General features: G+C 41.5%; 1 protein-coding gene across 18 annotated transcripts in view; it reads left to right on the forward strand.

Moving 5' to 3' along the window:
- The window catches only part of kcnma1a (potassium large conductance calcium-activated channel, subfamily M, alpha member 1a), a 105,587-nt gene that overhangs the window by 37,880 nt on the left and 42,273 nt on the right, over window positions 1-25,434 (forward strand). For 13 of the 18 annotated variants that reach the window (XM_048232918.1, XM_048232914.1, XM_048232916.1 and 10 more), the window contains exons 3-9: window positions 1,271-1,332; window positions 7,988-8,081; window positions 8,544-8,655; window positions 15,785-15,860; window positions 16,955-17,030; window positions 17,306-17,476; window positions 19,104-19,195. In XM_048232918.1, the coding sequence (XP_048088875.1) occupies window positions 1,271-1,332; window positions 7,988-8,081; window positions 8,544-8,655; window positions 15,785-15,860; window positions 16,955-17,030; window positions 17,306-17,476; window positions 19,104-19,195 (683 nt within the window). Of the gene's footprint in view, window positions 1-1,270; window positions 1,333-7,987; window positions 8,082-8,543; window positions 8,656-13,267; window positions 13,765-15,512; window positions 15,630-15,784; window positions 15,861-16,954; window positions 17,031-17,305; window positions 17,477-19,103; window positions 19,196-19,299; window positions 19,392-25,434 lie in introns of those variants that run through there. The other 5 variants (XM_048232915.1, XM_048232930.1, XM_048232931.1 and 2 more) reach the window with 3 other exon arrangements.

A 25,434-nucleotide genomic window follows, 5' to 3' on the forward strand; every position in this document is an offset into this window, starting at 1 on the left:
GTGCTATCTGGTTTAGTCTTGGGGAAATGTGGATAATGTCAGGTGTGTGACTCTCTCCTCAACGGTGGCCTCCTTACACCTCCAGACGGTGCTTCTGCCCTCCTTTCTCCCTCCAACAGACAGACAGACAAAACAACAGACAGACAGACAGCAGAGTTCCATTAGTCTCCCGCCTGGACCTCCCTCCAAACATTGCCCCCCTCCCCAAGCACTGTCTGCTTCATCCAGCCCTTTGGCGATTACCATGCAAGTGCCTCGGAACGAAAGGGTATTGTCACAGCTCCATCTCCAGTGCATTAATTTCTTTATGAGTAGAAGCGTAGGTGAAAGTACACCAAAGCAGCCAGAATCAGATAAAAGCATGATGCCTGACTGATACTGTATGGGGTTCCTTTATCCCCAGGCTCCTGTTCACTGACTAAACTGTAAGAGGTGTACGGCGATGAAAGATTGGACGTGGTGGAAAACCAAAACCCCAAACGAAATTAAACAAAAGCAATGTGCGCCCAGAGCCAAGTACCTCTGGGCATGTACCCACCTCATGTGTGCCACTGCCAAACAGCGAGTTTGGTGTACCTGCCTCTCTCTATCTCTCTCTCTCTCTCTCTCTCTCCCCCTCTCTCTCTCTCTCCCCCTCTCTTTCTCTCTCCCTCTCTCTGTCTTTTTCTCTCTCTCTCTCTATTGGCACCTGCTGGCATCACTCTGCCAGCCTGTCTGATCAGCTGATCTCTCTGTTTATAAGCCTGTTGTCTTTCACGCTCTATCCCCCCCCACCTCCCCCTCCCCCACCTTTCCGATACATATCCCCTTGTTTACATTCCTGTACGCCCATCTCATGCGCGTGCAATCCATTGAGTGAACTGCCGTAAATCAATATCATTGGCCGCTGTGGATATGTATAGAATGACCTCAGTGTAATTACAGTTTACTGTACTGGGTCATGTAATCTTACCCCACACTGGTCATGACTCGTCTTGGCAGTGTTTTTGACTGGTGCTTGTGTATATTTAATGAAATGAAACAGGCCAACACATGGGTCCACGGGGAGTCGTTCATTAGCCGAAGTTAATGATTTATCACAAAGGCGTCCCACGTCCGGACCCCCCCTCCCCCTCTCCTACCCCTTAATTGGCTTTTTATCATAAGTCAATACATTTACGTCACGCACAAGAAATAATCACCATTTGCAGTCTGACTTTGAAAAAAACAATGTTCACCATGAATCTCATCGTCTCTCTTCCTCCTCCTCCTCCTCCTCCTCTCTCGGCAGGTGGTGCTGGTGTTTGCGCTCAGCATTGGGGCCCTGGTGATCTACTTCATCGACTCCTCAGAGTAAGTGGCTCCCCTCCGCTGGGCTCCCAGTGTGTTTCTATGCACATCACACACAGCCAAGTCTCTATGAAGAGGGAACATTTCCATTGACATTTATTCAAAATTTGGCCGCTGTACTTAAGACAAATGCTATGTATACTTCCCCATGTTGAAAACTCAGTAAACATTATGATAAAATAAGTCATATCGTATATGACTTATGGCAGCAACAACCCACAGAGTCATATCATAAAGCAGACACCATCCCTTAATGAAGAAATGAAGGGAAATAGTAGCCTAATATAGCAAAGTCCTGAGTCCTGACATGTATCTCACTGCTAACAGTACATTGGCCCAGATGTTTTAAAATATGCTCATCTGTTTGTGGCAGTGGAGTATTTATAAATGGTGTCAATTTATTTTAAACATGTCAGGCATCTAATTCTGACTCCTGTGGGCACTGCTATCATTAAACAAATGAAATGGATATTTTGCAGCTCGCTTAATCGCCTGTCGTGCATTTTTTTTCCCCTACTCGTCGGGAGGCTGTATTCTCCTTAAATGGATGTATTTGTGTGGTTTTATGAATGAAGCTAAATTTGTGTTGTGTGTTTGGGGACACAGGTAATCCGCTATCCTTAGGCATTAGGACATTTTTATTTGGGTCAGACATCATGCTGTTGACTGTGGCTTTAAACACTGAGGTGCAGCAGCTTGATGAACTGACTGTGACTAAGATATTATTTGTTAAACGCACTGCACATTTATTATGGCATGTACTTGGCCTTCCCACGCAGGGAGGTAGGGACTTTAGAATGCCACGCATACCATTCCTCAGTTTTGATTGGTTTGGTTGAGAAAGGAGAGATGTCTATTTTACTTCAGTTATTGCAATGTATTTATATATTTTGTAATTTATATTATATGTATTGTGTTGACTAGCATAGACTCAAAGGTGACAGCTGCAGAAGTGCTCATGTGGATAGGGGGGTGCTTGGAGATTACTCCTAATATTCCCCTGACAAACTGTCCTCAAAACAACAAAACAAAACAAAACAATTTCCGTGAACACACACAGACCAGATATCTAGCGTCTGGATCTGTCTCCTTTCTAAGGAGCATTGCATTCACTTATCTAATATGGCTCATTGGATTCAAGCCCCTGCTCCCATTCCTTCTGCATTGACCTCCACAGACGCTCACCGTAGTCATTGTTCCTCACACAGATGAACCGCAAAAGGATGTTTTTTTTTTCGTGCAAAGTGCGTAATGACAGATTCAATCAGTCGCTGGAAAGCCACAGAGGACATGCTAATATAACGTCGAACGGCGTAATGGCTTTTAGCGTTCCATCTACTGATGAGGTGCTTGCCAATTGTCTGTTCACCGCCGACAACACGGCTTGAGATGCCACTTTGAGGACATTGTATCTATCAGATATGCTCACCGTAGGGGGGAAGTGCTCTTGCAATCAGCCGTGCAATGTTTTCAGTGGTGGTCTGTAATCTAAGTGGTGCCTAAAATGTGGTGGCTAAGTCCCTAAATGTGGCCATCAAACCATAATCAGAGGGCAGACCGGAAGAGCCCCCCTTCCTGCTTTGGTGGGGGGTGGTGGTGGCAATCATCATGACCCAGCATCCCCTAAGGAAGTCGGGGAGTGTTGACTTCCTGTCCAGCCATGCTTTTAACATTGACCCCATTATTGCCCGCTTGCATTACCTAGCTCCAGACACATGCCATGCTCTTTACTGAATGTTGTTGCTTGAAAACACAAGGTGCCGAGAGGGAAAAATGGGACCAAAAATGGTAATTGATTTCAGAGCCCATTTTAAAAATTTGTTTAAAGTGAATCATCTCAAAGTTGGCAGGTTTGATGTTGTTATTACATCAGCCAGAGAGGGCATGTTTGGGGCCATTTGTCTGTTTGTTTGTTTGTCAACAGCAGCACAATCCAACTACCTGGCCATTTTTGTGTAGTGGAGGGTTAGAGGGCCAAGTAAGAACCCACTACATTTTTGAAGTGGATCCAAATAACATTTTTGGCGAGACAGGTGAAATCTGCACTCTCAGAGTCTCCTTCTAGTTCTTCCATGCGTTACTATGTGTATACGTAGTTGGGTACGTTGTTGTGGTTGCAGACTTCTGTGTTGTGTGGGTTGTGTCATGGCTCGATTTCAGACAACAACCTGAACAACACAACAACCTGTGACCTGAAACCAGATGCTATCTTGGTCCCGTGTTGGTAACATGGGCAGCCAGACTGCTATGTGTGTCAAGCAGGTTCCTTCGAGGACAAACACTCTAGGAGATGGACGGATGAATGAAAGTCCCCACCAATGGGTCTGACCCCATCCGCGCAACAGTATCGCTTACGTTTAAATGTCCCTCAATTGTAACGGCAGCTTGGGGTCACCATGTAGAATACCAGGTCAGCTGCGAATGCATGCAGGCGCTAGGTGTATTTTTTTCAGGTGAGGTGGTGTAACTTAGCCCCACTAGCAGTGCATCCGGGTCAGTTTACACTCATCCAATGACCACACCGCCATCAGCAGCCCCTATGGAGGCCCCTGTCTCTTTCACCCCAAATGTCTAACTTTTCAGTCCACCTCCTCCCCTCCCCTCATCACTCATTTCTCCCATGAGTGGAGACATGAGTGATCGAGAGGTCAACACTCACAGATGGGGTCAATTGGAGTCCCATTTGAGTCCCATGATGCATCTCTGGTGTTTTGAGTGTATCAGTTATGGCTCAAATTTACACACACGCAGTTAGGGAGGTATCTCATGAACACATTTGCATGTTGAGGATATCCATGGCTTGTTTTGGAAGATACAGAACCATTATTGACAGTCACTTAATTAAATCTTTATTTAGAGAAATTAGCTCTTCTAAGGCACAATGTTGAATTACATTGATTTGATTTTCAATGAATAATATGAAACATGAAAGTTAATTAAATTAAATTAATTGAATTGAGGTTTGAATTATTGAGGTTTAGAGAAGTCCACATCTTTTCAGAGGGTCAAGATCTGTTGCTGTAGCCCATATAGGATACTAAAAAGCTTAGAGAGGTTGAGACACTTCAGATCACTGGCTGTCGTCATGTTAAGATGTGTGATAAGATAGGAAGTAATCTGGATACAGTGGCAGTCATGTGTGCGTGTGTTCGGTGGTTACCCTTACGGTTGCCTTGGTTCCAGTAGCTTATGTTGCCATATGTCCGTCAGGGCCGAGCTGTAAGAGATAGGAATGGTTCTGTAATTAAGGGGATCCCTGCTCTCAGAGTGCTCCGTAATGCACACATACACACGTAATGCGTTACCTGGCAGAGGGATACCAGGAAGCAGGGAATCGAAAGTCAACACTGCAAATGGCATCTGCAGCTGATAAACAGCAGAGCCAATCACAGGCAGGGGGAGAAAGAGATGTGGGTGCAAAGGGAGAGAGATAGAAAGATGAATGACCCTAGGTAAAAGAGAAAGAGAAAAGCAAGAGAAGTGAATGTCAGTATAAATGAGAGAGAGAGAGAGAGAGAAGGAAGGAGGGATCATCAGTCAGTCGTGATATGGTCGCAGGAAAATGGACCAGTCCCTCACCGTGTTTTGCCAAGTCAGCAGAGAGTGACCATCATCATAACACTCAAATTGTTTTCTTGGCCCACAACAGAACAGCCCAAAACCCGCCCCAGAGCCAGTCTCCCAGACATACTTAACGGCTGTATGCTGCTGTCTAATTCTATTTCATCGGTCATCAAATGGACAAGATTTATTAAACTGATAGGTAGATGGACTCTGTATCTCATTAAAACCTTGTTTCAGATTTTGAATCAGGATGTCAGCCAGCCAATAGGTGATTTGGGTTACCTTTGCACCCTTATTTACTGATGGTTCATTCACCCTCGGAGGTGATTCATATGCACTGTTGAAAATTGACAAAATGACTTAGTGGGTGCTGTCCCAATGTTCCTATAGGAAAGAAAATAACATTTATTGAAAATAAAAGCATGGTTTTATCAGGCATGAGTCAGGTGACGTATCAGGCATGAGTAAGAGGAGTGACTCACTACTCTCTGTGATATCAATAGATTGAGATTTGAAATCTCACGACTGCCTGTTGACCTGACCCTTCTCAGTAATCTCTCTCTCCTGTCTGTCTTTCTCTCTCTCGCTCTGTCTCACCCTCTCTCTCCCTCTCTCTCTCTATCTCTCTTTCTCTCTCTCTCTCTCTCTCTCTCTCTCTCTAGGGCACCTATACAGATGTCAGTTTAAGTTTCAGTAAAGCTAAGTGAGGGGGGCAGTTTCATTCCTGTAGACATCAGCATCAGGGATATTGTCATGAATATGCAGGAATGTATCTTAACAAAACAAAACAAAACAGACATTCACATAATTGTCTAGTATGGTAGGCATTAGAGGTATCTGTTTTGAGTTCTTGTTTTATTTTATTTTATTTTAAGCTTTTCTCCAGTGTCTAGTTGTGTGACGTGTCTGTGACTATATAGGCCACTGTCTGTGTGTGTGTGTGTGTGTGTCTGTGTGTGTGTGTAAACCCAGATCCCAGCAGTCCACTGTCGTCACCTTCACAGCCGCTCAATAATTCATCCTGGGGCCCTCTGATATGAAGGGGTCCAGTTCAGTCTAAGGCTCCAAATGGCCCCAGCATTCATTATTCATGGCCACCATGCCACAGTCCCAGCACTGGGGGGAAGACTTCTGGCTATTATTGTAAAGGTGCGGCCATCCTAAGTGCCTGACAGGTGTTTGTGTGTGTGTGTGACTCATTCTTCTATAGTAGGCCACGCATTGTTTATACATTTGGTGCATGGACCCTTTCAAGAGAGTTCCATTATCAGTATCATTTCTCCATTATCAGTATCACCAAGTCTTGTGGGGCCAACTATGATGCTGATAATGGAACTCTCTTGAAAGGGTCCATAGGAGGCTGTGGAGAATCTCTGGAGAATTACAGTCCGAGCATAGCTGCATAAATAAGCAGTCTTGGGATATGGCATGTACACGCCAGTTATATGTGTTGTGCTCATTATAAAAATGATTTGGTCACACTTTACATTATAGAGTCCTTGTTCTGTTGTAACTACACCATTTAGCACAGCATGACAGCGTTATTTGTCTGATGAGGAACAGAGTATGGATACTTTATATACAGTATGTACACAGGAATAGGGATGGGGATAGGGATGGAGTATGTATCATATTATGTTGTGCTGTTGTTCTTACTTGGTGAGTGTGGTAAAGAAGCAGTAATGTCACTGTCTGATACTGACAATCAGTCGACGCCGGTTCAATTCCCCTCGTTGCAAAGCCATGTTTTGGTTAGAAAGCGTCTGCTAAATATCGGTCAACTTTAGCTTTTACTTTTAATCTTTATTTTATTTTTATTATAATGACGTCCAGTAATACCCTCAGTATCATTTTTCAAATTGGTTCCTGTGGATCAACATGTGGAAATATCACAGTGTACTAGACAATAGACTGCACTTCAGCGTTTTCAGACTATCAGTTGCGCACATCGTCTGAGTTAATATTTGTCTGAAGAGCTGCCCAGATGGACCAAGATTCTCATGGTGCTATGACACCAAGCTGTAAAACTCACCTGCTATTTACATGAAAGCAGGATGCTTTCCTGGACAGCCGTTGGTTTATAATGGTCATCATGTCATGAAATCTTATCTCGGTGCAATAAATGTTTCCGCCACACACTGAGCATATGCTGTGGAAGGTTCATATGAATTTTATATGAATATGTGTGTGTGTGTGCGTGTGTGTGTGGTATGGCCCTGGCTAGAAGGAGACCTCAAAGGGTCTTTTTTCTTCATTTAGAAGCTGATGTTACCAGTAATTTCATGTTGAAAGACCAGAGACCATTGATTTTTATTACGTGTGTTACACATACCAAATGCCTCCCCTGATGATAACAGACTGTAAAAAGTGTGAGTCCTGATTTATGAGAAATGCCCTTTCAGTTTCTAGATTACGGACGTGCTATTGTTATTGTGGGGACAAAGGTATCACATCCTCAGCATTTTATGTATCCATAAACACTCCTGTGATTGCCATGTGATCAGTGTGCTTATTATGAAAGTAAAATAATATTTTAGCTTTTTTTGGCATCTGCGGAGTATACAAACAGATGCGTATAGTATAGTATAGTATATATAGTTTGAATAAATGCTCTGAAACCTCTGTTGCCATCACATTTTTTAGAAAGCATAGCCTCCTCATAAGGAACAAGGGGTAATCTCTGCATGTGGTTAAGCCTTAAAATCTTGTCTATGCTCTTATATCCCCCTCAACATGTGTCCTACAGAAAGAGTAAAATGTGTTTCACTTACTTGTAGTACTAGTTCACTGTATGCAATATGTTTGATTTTGTGATGTTTTCAAGGTGGCATTCAACAGGGATTCCTTATGTCAGAAAAGTTATGGTTCATAGTTGCAGGGTTTCCAGATCTGAATGTACTTCTTGGCCTAGCAATTCAGACATGGTCTCTTGATTTATGCAAGCAACTTGTATTCAGCCTTTCAATTTCAAGTATTGACATTTTCCAGCAAAGAAGTCATCATCTCTTTCTGTTTCCATCAAGTATTGATTGTTAATTGATTGCAGCTCTAATTAAAAGAAAAAAAAAAATCCTCTGCGCCTGTGTGTTTGCAGTGAGATAGAGTCCTGCCAGAACTTCACCCAGGACCTCACGTTACAGATCGACATGGCTTTTAACGTCTTCTTCCTGTTGTACTTCGGCCTGCGGGTAAGTAGGTGGTCATCCCTTCGAATGCCTGCTCATTTATGCCTCTATAGACCAGAACACTCGACATTGGAGACAGCAGAAATCACATTTCACAACATCAGATTTGAAACGTCCTTTTCATCCACTGATGCTCTACTTTTGGAGTAGCACCATCAACACTTAGTAAACACAACTAACAGTAAATTGACACTTGCTCAGACATAGCTATCTCAACACACAACACACACAACATGAGCACTAACACATCATTTATTGCTGCAATGTAGAGGACCTAAAACTCAAGAAATACACTCTCCTTAATAGCCTACACGTATAATGAGATGTTAGAGTCTTGAGCAGAAGATCATTCTAGAATCATTAGTTTGTTAAAAAAAAAAATGAAAACATACAAACATAATTAATTAATGGCAGATTATAGATCAATGACAGAAGGCCTGTTCTGTTTGTTCTGCCCCTATGTAGTTCATCGCAGCCAATGACAAGCTGTGGTTCTGGCTGGAGGTCAACTCCGTGGTGGACTTCTTCACCGTGCCGCCTGTGTTCGTCTCTGTGTACCTCAACAGGAGCTGGCTGGGTATGTGTGCAGTGTCTTTCACGTACAGTACAGCTGCGTTTGGCTTGGAGCTGACGGATGTGACAGAAGCCCATGCTGCTGAAGTTGGGGGAAAGACTCACTGCTTCCTGCAGAGCAGTGCTGTTGTTGACAAGATTCTGTTTGGTGCATAGTGCTACCTAGTGGTTGTGCTGAGTAATGCTTGGGAAAAACGGCTTTGACTAGTGGGGAACACTTTGGTCTCAGACTGAATATAGTTGTGTGTTTATGCTAAAAGTATTTTTTTAATTTGTAAGCTACTGTCTGATTCAGAGGTTACAGACTTCCTTTTAGCCAACTCTTTTGGACATGCCTGAAAATGTTGTTTTGATCATCTTCCAGTAGCTTTGTTATGCTTGAGGTGACTCTGTTGGCTACACCGTACGTCCTATGATTGTATTTTCTGTGCCATGGCTTGCATCAGCTTTTCTGTGCCCGGGATGTCCTCTGGTTTGTCTGCTATGAGCAGAGTCACTCAGTGAAAGCAGAATGAAGTATATCTTCTGTGTGCTCTGTGAGAGAACTGAACGCATGGCAACTTCTTCCTTTTCTACATCACGCAACATACAAGGACACTGAACAATACTGTGGTGTATAATAGTGTGGTATGTGAATGTCCTGATTAGACTGAACACTGAGCCAAGGTTACACCAAACAGCACTGAATACTAAAGCTGAAAGCCATGGTTACAGTAAACAATACTGAACACTGAAGCTGGAAACCGTGGTTACACCAAACAATACTGAACACTGAAGCTAGAAGTCATGGTTACAGTAAACAATACTGAACACTGAAGCTGGAAACCGTGGTTACACCAAACATTACTGAACACTTAAGCTGGAAGCGGTGGTTACACCAAACATTACTGAACACTGAATTCGGAATCCTAGTTACAGCAAATAATACTGAACACTGAAGCTAGAAGCCATGGTTAAAGTTAATAATACTGAACACTGAAGCTGGAAACTGGGGTTATACCAAACAATACAGAATACTGAAGCTGAAAGCAGTGGTTACACCAAACAATGCTGAACATCTGGGTGGTGGATAGAAGAGCTGGTGGTGTCTCCATGTCTGTGGGGCCAAAGGCTCAGTGACCTGAGGGGAGAGTGAGATAGAGAGCCCATATGGACTGAGATGAGCTCTGCCTGTCTGACTCACTGAGGGTCTTTGAGCACCTCATGAAAGTGCTTTCTCTCTCTATGCTGTTTTGGAGACTAGTGCATCATTATTATTATGAATGAGGGAGGGGGGGATGAGTGCTTTTAATTTCAGGACACACAGAAGGCCACAGACACACACATATGCAGAAACAGATGCACACACACACACACACACACACACACACACACACACACACACAGGCACACATGCATACAGTCACTCTCTCACTCTTCACAGACACACAAAATCAGCTTATTCAAAGGGCTTTGTGATTATAGCAGGCTTTCACCATCGTAGGACTTAGCGACCGTAGGACTTTACTAGAAATCTCTCCATTATTTCACTGCAATCCCCAACTGGTCTCTCATAAGCCACCAGATCACAATTGTCCTTCAGAGGGCACTGGTCAATGACAGATTCCCCATCATCAACAAACGTAGCCTGGGAAAAAACCCATAATCCATTTTTGACAATTAAATTAGTTCATTTTTTAAAAACTGTCCCAACAGTCAGTATTGTTTGAAGACAGTAGGGGCAGAGAGTGAGAAATCCATTGTAGCATTAGACAAAAGCATAACGTTTAAATTTAAAGATGCAGATTTGGGACCGACGCACTGCAAGCAAAGTGGGACTTTGATTAAAAGATTTAATTTTTTTTCATAATGGATATTTTAACATCATTGGCCTCTACTGTGTGTGTGTGATAGAGAGAGAGAGAGAGAGAGAGAGAGAGGAAATGAGTCTGTCCTTTGCGTAACAAATAATCTACCAAATGACAGTAAGATAGAGGATCATGCTTTTTGTGTATGTTTGTGTGTGAGTGCATGTGTGTGTGTACATGCATATATGTGTGTGTGAGAGATGGAGAGAGAGTGAGGGAGAGAGAGAGAGTGAGAGACCATGGATATGATTGCAGAGGTCTAGCTGAGGCGCTATGGATTTCTCTCCACACACATACCCCCCACCCCCTCCACCACACCCTCAAAACCATCCTCATCTCCATCTAGGCAGACGAGACAGCCCCATCATCCACCCACCCATCCACCTCTGCTCCCCCCACCAACCTCATTTCACCTCAATCACATCCAGCTGGGTAATAGCCTCCCCCTGGCGGCTGGCAGCTTGGATTTATCTGGTGTCTGACAGGAGCCGAGGCGGTGACTCTTTACTGAGGAGACCTGTGAACTTTCAGACAAAGTCCTGTCATTCTCCATCCTCTATCAGACATGGCCTTGTATCTTCTCTCTCTTCCGCTAATCACAATGGAGGACACTGATGAAGTCAATTCCCTGATGTCTGTGTGTCAATAGTGACACAGGGCATGATTAAAGAGGACATGACAGAAGGATATAAGGAAATAACAGAATAGATAAGGAAATAACAGTGAACAAAAACACAAAACTGAGAGGATAGCTTGAGACCAAATTAATCAAACTATTGGAATCCTCAGTGGCTTTGTCCTGATTAATGTCGCCATCTGCTGGCTGACTGCATGACTGCCCCCATCCAATGTTTGCACTCTGCCAACCCCTTCAGGATCAGACAATATGACACAATATTAATTTTATGTGATCCTATCACGACGGCTCCAAACAGCCGTGCAACTTAGAGATAAAACCCTTGCATGAGTCTCTGCTCTGGATAAGCCCCTTTTTCAAATACATAACTTCCTCTTCGTGATGAATCCATGTCTTGGCAAAGTCATGTGCTCTTGGAATGTTACCCACGAATTTGTAATGAAAAGGCAGTCAGTTTTTTACTATAAAGCATTATTCTAGCTGCAGGCACTAAATGTCCTTTAACCCCCTTCATTCAAAATGCCTTCTTCCAAGTTGTCCAGACACTTCCTGGAAGTGGCATTTCTAATTCACATAACAGCACATTGAGGGGGTTAATGTGATTAAAACTGTTGGTTTAATGTTTTAATCAAAAACGCAATAACCCACATTGGAGACTCTCATCTCATCAAACATCACAACAAATATATTAAAATATATATATAAATGGAAAGTACATAATCATCATTTTTTGACACACTGATATAGGTAAATGATTTTCAGAAATGTGCGTGTGGGATCATTTTTTATGTCTCTCATTGAATGTTTATCAATCATCCAGTGTATACCGTGAGCTCAGTACATGGAAGCAGTGTGGAGGCCTTAACACATGAAGACCCAGAGTGGCTCTCATGTCCAGAACACCCTGAACAGCCTCTGAGAGGGAAGGCAAAGAGGAACGACCCTGGCCATACACTGCTGCACTTACCTCTGTGGCTGCTGACCGCTTGCCAAGCAATCCTGTTTGTCTGTGGCAGACTGCCACGTATTTAACTGTCGCCTCGTTTTGACACAGGCCCAGGGGGACCGACGGGACTCCGAGTACAGTCGGCGAAGGGAATTAAGGGCAGGACGGCGGAAGGAAGGAACACAGTACATGGCGGTCAACACTTCAAGTCGAGCCAGAGCAAAACTTCTCCATTTCATTTTGGAAGATGGAAAGAAGTGGAGTTCCGCAAAGGAGGAAATAGTCTTTGTGGCTGATTACTTGGCGCAGGCTCGGCCTTTCCATGAATAAAATTAAAACTTAGCGTTTATCATCGGATCCCATCTAGGCATCGAGACTCTCTTAGTGGAGCCTTCGTTATTGTGACAAATCTTGAAATTGATATCCAAATACATTACCATCTTTACATGTTTCACACATCATTTTACACATCTGAGAAAGGCCAGTGATTTTCAGAAATGTACATACCAGTCATCCAATGTACATATTAATACATAACTTTAATCCAGTCGATTTTAAATGCTCAAACGCCCCAGTGTTCTCAGATAGTTGCTACTACATCAGTTGTGATTAAATCAGGATTATTGCCCCACTCCCCCACCCCCTCCACTGTCTTTTTTAATCCGAACAAGAATTGACTGATCATGAAAGGGCTTCAGGCGGCTTTACTCGACAGCAGAGCAGGAGGAGGGCAAAACGCAACATGCATCTCTCACTTTTGAATCCCAATGTTTTCAGACTCATCCCAATCCCCCGCCTCGCTCTGTATGTCCCATCCCAGCACCTGTAGCAGTTTGGGCAACAGCAGTGTGGCGGTCCTCTCTGGCCCTATGTGACATGCATGTAGCACAGGCTGATAAGCGCAGGGCAGGCTTGTCTCCTGGCCTCTGCCTTCCCCAGGGCGAAGCCTAAAGAAGCTTATGCAGCAATATCCTGATGGAGGGAAAAAAAAAACAGAGAGCTTGTTTTAAGCTCGCTTGACATGAATGACACTCGAATAACTAGAATTTTACAAGCGTCGGTAGTGGTCAATGGTGATAAAGCTTGTGACGTTGTTTTTCTCTCCCCCTCCCACAGACCCCCATAGATTCTCATTATTTCCCCTTTCCTCCTCACTTCTCTTCGCAACACTGTGCCTCGCCCACCTCTGGGATAGATAGTCTCCCTTGGGTGCTAAAGGGATCTCCATATCTGCAGACATCAAATTAGGAGTCTCGGAGGAGGACTGAGGAGCAAGATCAGATTGTTATGAGGAGTATAGTTAATTCCGTTGAATATCTTGACCATGATTTCCACACTTGACTGAAAATGGGGACTGAGATGTACTAAAAGGGAAAGAAAGAGGATATTGGAGATAAAGGGGAGAGGAAGACTTTGCGAAGTTATTCTGAAAACCACCACCACCAGCACTCTCTGGCTCCGCCATCATGATTCCCACCAAGATGCTCGTGTACCGGGGGCCGGACGGGGCCGCGCACTCCGAGGCGTTCCTGAACACGAGGCGGCGCAAGAAGTCCTGCGCTGACCTTTTCCATAACGGCTACCGGGTGAAGATGGGTCACGGTGGTGCCGGGGGCGAGAGAGACGAGCCCGACCCGGCACGCTGGACACTGGCGTCCAGCCTACGGGTTGTCTCCCACTGGGGTAAGGAAGGGTGACGCTAACGGGGGGTTCAAGAACGCGCACCCCCCACCTCCTTGGGAAAGAAAGAAAGAAATCGAACGAATGAAAGAAAGAGGGAGGGAGTGGGAAAGAGAGAGGGAGGGAGTGGGAAAGAAAGAGTGAGGGAGTGGGAAAGAAAGAGGGAGGGAGTGGGAAAGAGAGAGGCTGGAGACGGTCATAGACCAGTGTATGCCCACGTGGGCGCTTGTGTGTTTGTGTCTTGAGTGAGCATCGTGAGGGCACGCTGCCCTGCTGCAGATTTAAAACCGTGTTTGGCTTTGTGTTGTTGTCTAGTGGTTGTAGTGCGTGTGTCTTTGAGCCATGTGGTCTACGGTGTTCTCACATTCAGTGTTGCTTGGTGATTGCTTGGTGATTGCTTGGTCAATCAAATTGATTCTCAGATGTGGTCACTCTCCCACTGTTGTTTGTCCTTAGTATGTCCTTTTGTTGGGTAGACTCTGACCTGTCCCTTGAAATGTTACATTAAAGTCTAGATTATAGAAGTTCTTTTTAAATCTGAATATGTTGTGATGTGGGCCTACTGTAATATTAGAATAACTGGTTTCTATATGATGTCAAGTTATTATGATTAAGGGATTGTTCATTGAAGTGTTACTTGTGAGTCATAATCTCTTCAACACTGCATCATATACCCAGGACAATGCAGAGCAAAATGGCTTTCACACAACACTGCTTATCCTTATGTAATGTTTACATACAACCCTGGGCTGCCACTGGTTGAGCAGGGTGCCATTGCAATACAGGTAGCTAAATTATTCCTATTTAAATTATCCTTTAAAGGATACTTTAAAAGATATGTGTTTAGTAGATGCATTGGAGAAGATGCATTATCCTGTAAATGTTAAGTTGTATATGCATTTGCAGTGTTTCCTTATGCTATGTTTACATACCTTTATATCCCATTGGTTAAGGATACAATGATTAAATGGCTGCATGCTACCCATCAGATCAGGCTTTCTAGGTAGGCCTATTAACACTTCCAGGCTACAATAAAACATAGGTTAGGTTAGGCATACATTGGTCAGGTTAATGCATTTGTAAAGTATGACTTTCAGGGGTAAAAGACTATGATTGTAGAGTAGAATTGAGTGTATTGACCTGTAGCACTGATGTACTGATCTACAGAATTGTTTGATCTCTTAGCATCATTGTGTGCACTGCAACAAAGATATATATTAAAGTTGAAATGGCTATTATGTGATATGACTTATATGGCTGCTGTAGACTGGCCAGGGTCAAGGATATAGCGAGTAATAGGTCACAGCTTGTTATGAAAAGAGATGTTTTTAATGAAAAGGGTTGTTTTTGTTGTTGACCATTTCTAAACACATCCAGTGGCGTGTGTGTGTGTGTGGGGGTGGGGGTTACTTGCTTTTCTGAAAAAACATAAAATATTGTTTTCTGTGTCAACCCATACAATATGAATTCAGGCTGGAACTCTTATGACATATGGCATATTTTGCTTTGCAGCTAAAGCACCTGAGGCCTTGACTCAGGGCACAAAAACAAATATTTTACGTCAGCGTTGTTTACCACCACCCACCTGCCTCTGACCTAATCCAGGTTTCATCCCCAGACCGTCCGACTCCCTCAGCCCTGTAATGAAAAATGTATTTGACTAGATGCTGCTGTTGCTTTGTCAATCACCTTAGAATGCAACCGGTGAAAGAATTCAATCAGCTGCTTGTATTGAAAATCTGCTGCTTTAAAAACCTTGGTTTTGTTTTACATCTTGCAATACTTGGCCTTTTTTGAGGGCTTGACTGGTTGTTAGTTTGGGGTTATGAAAAAAATGACTCTGCTTAAAATGGATGAAGGCTTTAAAGGTATGGTGATTGCTTCTCTTGCTATGGAATTGCTAAATGTCTGTTAAGAGTTGCTTATTTGCACATGATTGGCTTGGTCTTTCTGATGTACTCTTGTTTTGTACTGATGACTAAATCCCGATATTCCGCTTGTGTTTGTGTTTCTCCACATGCAGGGTTAAGGTTCTTAAGAGCCTTAAGGTTGATACAGTTCTCAGAAATTTTACAGTTTTTGAATATTTTAAAAACTAGGTAAGTAACTTTCTCTCTCTGACACATGCTCTATCACTGCCGGTTTATACAAAAGACTGTTGTGTCTATTTTGTCACTGTTGTGTCTGTGTGTCTGTTTGCACAGTGCTAAAGTTGATATGCCACTTTGGATTTCATTGAATACTGAATGGATTTAATTGATATGTGTTGATATATGTGCGCCTGTTACTGTCAAAGATCAAATACGAGAAAGCACAGACTGAATCTCTAATGTTGCTGCTTCACAAATACAGCAAACAAATGCACTCATCAGAACTTTCACTTTGTCTGTCTTCGACTTTTGCTAAAAGGAGTGCATGTGTCAAATAGTATCACATCTGCTCTTTCAACTTATTGTAGCTGTTACTCTGAGAGAAAGAGTGAGAGAGAGAGAGAGATAGGGAGGGAGGGAGAGAAAGAAAGAAAGGAAGAAAGACAGAGAGAGAGAGAGAGTGAGGAAAAACTGCATAGACAGCTAGAATTCCACTGTCTCCCCAGTGCTTAGTATTAAAGCTTTTAGCACAGATGTCAGGAAGGGCTTACTAGAGCGAAATGTTTCAGAATAATCTCCTCTTTCTATCTACGCACACAGAGGTAAAGGCAAAGTCATTGAATAGCCAAAGGCTAACAGACAGTCGATAATTTGATGTGCACAAAGGCAGCAAACTGTAACATACGATGTCAGGAAGTCATACTTAGTTTTTCATATAGCCATAGATGACCATACAACAACCATAGATGATCTTTTGCTTCACTGACTAGCAGGCAGGGACATGGTAATACTAAAATGGGGGGATTCAGGGAAAATCACAAGTTTTGTTGTCGTAGTAAATCGGGCACCTCTGTTTCAGTGGATTAGTGAGGTTAGAATATTTAAAAATATCATCTTTTATGCAATCTAAAATCCCGACCTTAAACCTTGTCCTCAAAATCACTTACAAGGTCAGACTAAATTGCATGAAAATCAGCAAGTTCAAACTCTGGAGGATACACTGTTGTATAATGTGTTTTTTTGAAATTATGAACGATATTTGCTACCAAGTCTAGCTGGGATTGTGTGATTGACACGCTTTGCCTGGCTCTTGTTTTCAATAGCAATTCCATAAAACTTGTGAACTTGTGCTCAATCTTCATAAGCACATGGCTTACTGCAGCTGGATTCATCCACTTGGTAAGTGAACCATATATTGCTGTGCCATTCCATACCACACCACAGACTTACTTCTGCTGGTGAGCACTGAAAACTGTAAGTTCCTCAAAATGGTACAGAAACTCATCAAGTCAAACCTACAACTGTCTTAGGGTGTAGTAACACCTTGCAACACATGAGATTAATCCTAATCTATTACTCTATTTTAAAATAGTTTTGATAATAAAGGCAAGGCGTGAAGAAAGTTGTCATTTTGTTTATACTGAGATACTGAGACTTTTTGACATGCATTTTAGGTGGAAAACTCAGGGGACCCTTGGGAAAACTTCCAAAATTCCCAATCCCTTTCGTACTGGGAATGTGTCTACTTACTCATGGTCACCATGTCCACAGTGGGATATGGAGATGTTTGTGCAAAAACAACCCTTGGGCGCCTTTTCATGGTCTTCTTCATCCTCGGTGGATTGGTAAAAATTATTTGTGTCTCTCGTTTTGTTTTCTTTTGTTTTGGTCATGCATCCTGCTTTTTTCGCCCCACATACAACCTGTCTAACCAGAAGCCCATTGGTCATGGTGCCCCTGTTTGACTTGACCAATAGCTGGAAACACAGTCACTCCTTCACCTCACATTCACTCTTTAGTCTGCATTTGCCTTGAATGCTTGATCATGAGTCAAAATATCAAATACTATATATAAGACTGCTTTGGACCAGTCATTTACAGCTATTTGCTCTGAATGATCAGTATAGCTACATGTTATGGTCGCATCCAATAGGAAAGCAAAATTTGAAATGAGATCTGACCAGTTTCTCCTAAACAGCTCTTAGGAGAAATAAGTTGAACTTGATTTGATTTGAATTTTGTGTCAGTCCAAGTCCAATGGCTGATAATATTCCCCAAAATGAATCATGACCCAGTGTTCAAGAGAAGTGTTTTTTGTTTCATTTGTTACATATTTTGTTCAGAATAAGACTCAAACATAAGAGTTATGAATGTAAAGTTTTACAGTAATATTTTTACATTATCACAACGTTTGCCCAGGTGTTATGCTCAGGTAAAAATCCACTATGCGGTTTCAAGACCCTACCCTGCTCTTCCCATCCCAATTTTCAACAAACCCAGTGAAAGGCTGATGGACCATAGGCCTGCCTCATGTCAACACATTGAGAACTAATACACTCTTAGCATTACACTAGTACACTAGTAGTAGTATTAAACTAGTTCACAAATGGTAGTATAAAACAAAAAGCTACTCTAAAAAGCTCATAGCCCAACTAACAGGGCTTTCAAACCTAACTGATTTATTGTGCCTGTTCTAGTATGAATCATTTCAGCTTTATATTATATATACTATACTATATTATATATATTATACTTATGCTAGCTTCATGTATAGAATGTTTGCAAAGTAAACAATGAGGAGTGTTAATTATCCTCCTCAATCAGAAGGTCTGGATAAATATTCAAATAGAACAAAGCACAAAGATGTATATACCCAGGTAACTTCAGTTTGAAGAACATCATAGATTACTGTGCTCTTTTACAGAAAGAGAATGTAGGGCTGTAAATGTGTTGACAAGGCAGCTCTATGCAAATCAACTTGACACACGTGTTTGTTGGACGAAACATGGCTCTTTGGATTTTCTACTCCTCTCATTACTTCTAAGTTTTCTTCTGAAAAATATCCACCCATCACAGTTTGACTGTTAGAAAGTCAACTGTGTCCGTTTCGCTCAACATTTTTATCCTCCAATGCAAATATCTGTAAACTCCCAGGCAGTCTGCCCTCACTAAAACAAACTGCCTTCTGCTATTTTCATTTTTTATACATTTCTTTTTCAGAATGCTCTTGTTTAACATACATTCTGCATGCATATATTTTTTTTCATAACTTTTGCATGTAATTCCATAAAACATCTACAGTATTGAGTATGTTTAACTTCAAACACTGTAGATTTTTTTTTCATGTGGATATTTAGATATCCATTGTGCAATCCAAAAAAAAGATAGAAAAATGAAAAAAGAATAAATAGCCCTAGTCTTCTCTTTCTCTATTTTTTAGTCTATTCTTCTGTCTGCTCCTCTCCTCCTCAGGCCATGTTTGCCAGCTACGTCCCTGAAATCATAGAGTTAATAGGAAACCGCAAGAAATATGGTGGTTCCTATAGTGCTGTAAATGGTCGAAAGTAAGTATATACGGGAGGCTGTGTCGGCTGCACCGCAGTCTAACCCCCTTTCCCCCTCCGCATGCTTTCTGTTGTCTTGTCTGTTCTCTGTCCCACGCATGTAGGCAATGTTTGCGCGCTACGTGCCAGAAATCGCTGCGCTCATCCTTAATCGGAAGAAATATGGAGGGACTTATAACTCAACTCGAGGCAGAAAGTAAGTTCGAGAGACCAGAGAGTTGACAAAAGATAATTGAAAAAAAAATGCCTCTCTGGTAAGGTGTGGTGTATACTGTGTGTGACCAGTGACCATTGAGTCTGATCACATTGACACAGCGACTGGAGATATCGGCCATGAATGTGAATGCATTGGGTCATTTGCAACAATACAATCATTTCAAAGGAGTACATGTTAACAGCTTTTGTGTATGTTGCTTTTGTTGTCTGTCACAATCACTGTGTAAGTATGTCTGCTTTATGTGTGTGGTACCAGCTAGGTTTATTTTTGCATGTCAATTTGCCTAAGATGGTGTCATTGGGTGGTGGTGGTGATGGGGATATTTCAAACTAATTGGTATGTTGCATGTCAGTCAATTACATTATGTTTTTTAAACTGAAATTGTTTTGTTTTAAACACGTTCCTTTGGCAAGTATATGGATACATTTTAGTACCATAAAGTGGCGAAACATGTTTAACATTGTAACAATACAATTATCCATGGGCTCTGACAAAAAACACAAGACCTGAACAAAAAAAAAAACAGTTTCATTTTTGGGATAATAATGGAAGGTTATTATAATGATGAGTTGTTCAAATCGCCTTTTTTATTTTTTTATTGTTTAGCATGAAATCTTCTGTTGATTGCTTAGCTCTTGTTCATGTTATTTTCAATTCATTCCTGGCCTAAATCTTCAGTCAGAACCACACTATAAATTCTGGATGCCTCAAGTCCCAAACTAAGTTCTCAAGACTCCTCCGATTGTTTGCTAGTATCTACTGTACATAACATGTAAATTACATGATCTGGTTAAACAAACATTTAGTTTAACCAGACAGCTTCACTAGACATTCCTGAAATGCTAGAACTGAGACATTTAAAGGCTTACAGTCCCACTGTAAAGACAACAATAACACAACCAAAAACTTATCAAAACAAAGAAAGCAGACTGATTCAACTAACAGTATTTACACCACGGTGTCTTCGAAACGTTAGTCGTTTTTGTTTGCACTAAGTAAATACGGCAAGTTGAATCAGTGTGCTCCAGTCTGCTTTCTTTGATTTAATAGTTAATATAGTTATTCACTGCTGTGAAGCACCTGATTGTGCAGCCTCAACAAAAAGTCGTTTGGGAGGATTCCTGCAATTAAGGTCCTGTGACATGATGTCTGACACAAAGACTGACACAGCAGTGTATTAGCCTACTATATTAATTGACACTAAACTTCTCAAAAGCTCTTCATGATAGGGCAGCTGGTGCGGTTACACTCGACATCAGTATCGCCTTAGAAGGAGCTTAAAAGGAGAAACATTATACATATACATATACAAATACATTTATTCCAAGTGGTTAGATGTAAGGATACTTTACAGTATACTGATTGCATGGCATTTTAAGAGTGATGTACTTTAGTAAATTGCATCCGATAGCCTGAAAAAGATCAGCACTGTTAAAGGACAAGTTCGGTATTTTACACTTAAAGCCCTGTTTTCAAATAGTTTATTATTAAATAGAACGTTTAAGATTGAAATTTGGACACATGCTGCTGTCCTGAGAATTTTCGGTTTCTGTGGTATCGCCCCCCCTCCTCCACAACGCTGCATAGGTGCACTGGAACAATCCTTCCTAAAACACATTAAACTTTTAGTTTACAAAGGCGTGAAACTCACCGAAAGTCAGGGGATGTTCGCTGATATGCTCACACAAAAATCGCTGCAAAAGATTCTTTCCAACAGGTTTTATCGTAGTTTTTGTCCAACTCCATTGACTTGTATTGATGTGCTGTGAGGTAATGGTATTACTCCGCTGCCGGAAACGGATATGGGGTTGTGTGTATTCTTTCTGTAGTCTTATGCAGTCGCGGTATCGTGAGGGCTACCACGCTATCCAAATTATTGTCAATGTCCAACCATGGCTAATGCTAAAATGTCTTGGAACTTGCACGATGTGAATGATAGCCTACGTGAATCATTACGTTTTCATCATGAAAGTTCCACAGCCAAAAAAATAGTAAATGTACAAAATCATGTAGCCAAATTATTCATGATGTGAACATGACAGGTTATGGACATAACAAATAAGTTCATTTTCCGCCTGTTACAAACGTTACGTTACAAAATGTCAACCTTACCCCAAGTTCTTCCAACTCTTGTCGTCCCAGGAGGTAATGTGGGAACCGCTGTATTTCTCAGGCGAAAGAGCTTTTTGGGCGATTTCTTTCGACCTCCAGCGAAGTTCAATAAAATGCAGACCACAGAGGCAGAGACACGGTGATCAGCTTTCTGCAGATTCTCAGCAGGTGTGCTCACATCCAACCCCAGAAATTCTAGCCACAACTTTAGCCTTTCTAAAGGAAGGAAGTCTGTGACAACTTTTTTTGCTATGAATTTTCCCGCAATTTGGAACTGTACAAAATCACCTCATTTTTAGCTGTCTGTTGCAAAATACTCCAAGACAGCGATCTTCTGCTTCTTCTGTGTATTCAATAAAATGCCAGTGGTTTGCTTGTAATTGGCAAGACGTTGTAAGGTGCATTATCGCCACCAACTGGGCTGGAGTGTCTATTATTCAAGCTCTCAACGGAAGAATGTACGGGTGTGAGGCGTTAGGAAAAATAGCTCCACAGTTTTACAACGCATGGTAAAACACCTGTTGGAAAGCATCTTTTGTAGGGATTTTTGTGTGAGCATATCAGCGAACACCCCTGACCACTCGGTGAGTTTCATGTCTTTGTAAACAAAAGTTTAATGCGTTTTAAGAAGGATTGTTCCAGTGCACCTATGCAGCATTGTGGAGGAGGGGGGGCGCTACCACAAAAAACAAAAATTCTCAGGACAGCAGCATGTGTCCAAATTTCAATCTTAAACGTTCTATTTAATCATAAACTATCTGAAAACAGGGCTTTAAGTGTAAAATACCGAACTTGTCCTTTAATACTTCCACGGGCCCTAAGTGTTCCAACAAGTTTTGTGGTATAATGATGACCATTAAAAGAGTCATAACTTGTTTCAGTTTGGCTACTACCTTGTTCATCTATTCTTTACAGCCCCTGGCCATATAGCTATTTAGTTTTGCTATTAGTGCGATTCCCCACAACTTCCCAAATAGCCTTTTATACTGATGATGTTATATTGTAATGCACTTTTGGTGTCTCTAGGGATTTCTCTCACACTGTGACATGCCAACCTGTGCATGTTATGTGATTTGCAAGATTTCTGCCTGTATATCACACTTTTAAAGGTTGTATCAGCGATTGCCGACCCAAAAAAGGCCAAACATAAATGATCACTTTCATCTAATCTGTCCTAACGTAACGATCCGCTAGCTGCCCACCCCATAAGCAGGCCATCAAAAAAACAAGTCTCTGTAGGCAGCCTAGGCTCTAAGATCTGCACACAAAAAACAATTGCTAACAAGTGTTGCCAACCACTCAAAAGCAAAATAAAGTGTTCCAACCAATAACCGACGAGATGCGCGTTCAGGAGACTTTCAATTGCACGGGGAGGGAGGAGGGAGGGAGTAGCGAAACTAGCTCTGTTTTGTTTGAACATCAACAGTAGTGACGCGTTACCCAGCTTCATCGCTGATACAACCAAAGGAACGTGCCAACTTTTTGGAAAATAACCTAATTTGCTGAGTAGATAACAGTATACACACAGTATACATACTGACATACGAAACTGAGTTGTCTCTGTACTTGTACTCTGCACTGCAAAAACTGCTTATCTAACAAAATCTAACCAAGTGTTATTAATCTTATATCAAGATAAAAAAACTAGTTGGTATTGTTTTCAGTATAAAGAGACTTACCTAGCGGTTTCTTGTGAAAACATTTGACTTAATTTAAAAAAAGATTGACTTATTTTAAGACATCTCATCCTGAAAACAAGCAAATTTGTCTGCCAGTCGTTAAAGCAAATTTGTCCTAAAACAAACAAATTTGTCTGCCAGTGCGTTGAGCAAATTTGTCTTGATAAGACTCCTTAAAATAAGTCAAAGTCTTCTTAAATTAAGTCAAAATGTTCTTTTGAGAGGGCGCTAGGTAAGTCTTTTCATACTAAAAACAATATACCAAATAGATTTTTTAATCTTAATATAAGATTAATAACACTTAGAATTCATTTTTTGCAGTGTGCACAATGACAATAAAGTTGAATCTAATCTAAACTAATCTAATACCCTTCTGTGCATGCCTAACAAAAAGCCAATTGGTCTAACAGGGATAGCAGGCAAATGAGCTAATCTCCCAAAAAGTTGGCATGCTCCTTTAACCGTAACAAGTATTTTAATGTACCTCCCAATTGTCACAACATCTAACATTATAATGTCCCACTGTGTGGCTCCCTTGGTTGGTTATTATATTCTCAAATGCCTCTAGCCAGAGTAGCTAACATCGTGGTGGAGGCTGTGTTACTCACAGTGGTGGTTCTGGGAGGGGGATCTTGTAGTGGTCCGGTTGGCCATCAAAGCAAAGTAAAACTTTTGTTCTGAATTATAGAAATTATAGAAAACCACCACCAACACATGTTTAGCATCTAGCATCATGCCCTGCTAATCTGCTAAACCATGAGACTGCCTCTCACTGCAATCCATCCAAAGACACCATTGTTTTGTAAGACAGCGTTGAGGATTCAGAAAGCTTAGTTATGGTCAGTGAACCCTTCAAGACTTCTGATGCTGACATTTGGATTTAACTAACCCTCAGTAGAGATTATCTGGACATCATGGGTGTAGGTAGTAACACTACCATTTAAATGTTAAACACACAAACAGGGAAACCTGGACAATTTTATTAATTTAGAAAAGCAAGAAATTACCTTGTGGAATTGATTATGGTCTAAAAATGATAAAAACAAGGAACTTTCTTCGTAAACACATCAGTCTACCGTAATTTCCCAACTGTTAGCCGCAGCTTATACATTGATTTTGCTATGAGGTTAATACACGGAGGCAGTTAATATGGTATTAATATGGTTTTGTTTCTTTTAACATGCATAAAACACTGTCCTCAAGGCTTATACACAATGTGGCTAATACACAGGAAATTACTGTATTACTATTTTAAGAAATTAATAAGATTGTTCTAAGCCCTGTTCTAATGAAGTTAAGCTGACAAGAAGCTATAGATATCTTCCCAAGGCGTTCATTCACCACCAGAACATTGCACACCAGCACTAAACAGGACATTGAGAGAAGCAAGAGGTCCCAGTGCATCACTGTGTACAGTAGGTGAATAAGAACATCAGAATCTCACAGATATTCAACAGGTGGCTTAGAACCCAGAAAACCTGTCTCACCATCAGCAGAGAAGAGGCTCTGGAATGCATGCTTTCTAGGCAGGGTTTCAAAGAAAAAGTTATACAATCTTAAAAAGTGTTGTCCCTACTGTGCACACAAACAATGTGTACACAACTCTGTGTACACAAACAATGTTCTCAATGCTCGAGTTCATGTACACACCAAGTAACTAACTATGACTGTGGTGTCATAGTCAACGACAAAACAGTTATACACACTTAATTACTTTCACTATTGACTGACAATGAGTTACCATCGAAAACATAGCCTAAAAAAAAGCAACACTTACCCCAATAATGTTCAAATGACTGAATAAAAAACCTAAGGACATTTATCATGCAGACGAGTTGCTGCTTACAACTCGTGACAGTGTGTCTTCAGCTGTGCTTATGCGCCTTTCGCTATAGACCAGGTTTTTCTTGGTCAGTGGCGTAATGCTTTTTAGATGGTGTAAGATAGAGATTTTTAGATCTTAATTGTCCTTAAATTCCACACCCCTGGGCGCATTGTGTAATAAAAGAGAAGGGCATGGCGAAATTTTTGAGTGTAAGATAGGAATAAACTTTATGCTTGTGACAAGAATACGCTATGCTGCATTTAAGATCGCCAAAATAGGGCACTGAGTATCAGTGTGCCTTGTATTGTCACTGTACTGTCATTGTGAGAGTGTCATCATTTTTATGTTTGTAAAGAGACTGCTCCAACATCTTTAGATAAAATGAGATAGAATACATCATAGAACA

This window comes from Alosa alosa, chromosome 22, assembly GCF_017589495.1.
Source record: "Alosa alosa isolate M-15738 ecotype Scorff River chromosome 22, AALO_Geno_1.1, whole genome shotgun sequence".
Taxonomy (NCBI): domain Eukaryota; kingdom Metazoa; phylum Chordata; class Actinopteri; order Clupeiformes; family Clupeidae; genus Alosa; species Alosa alosa.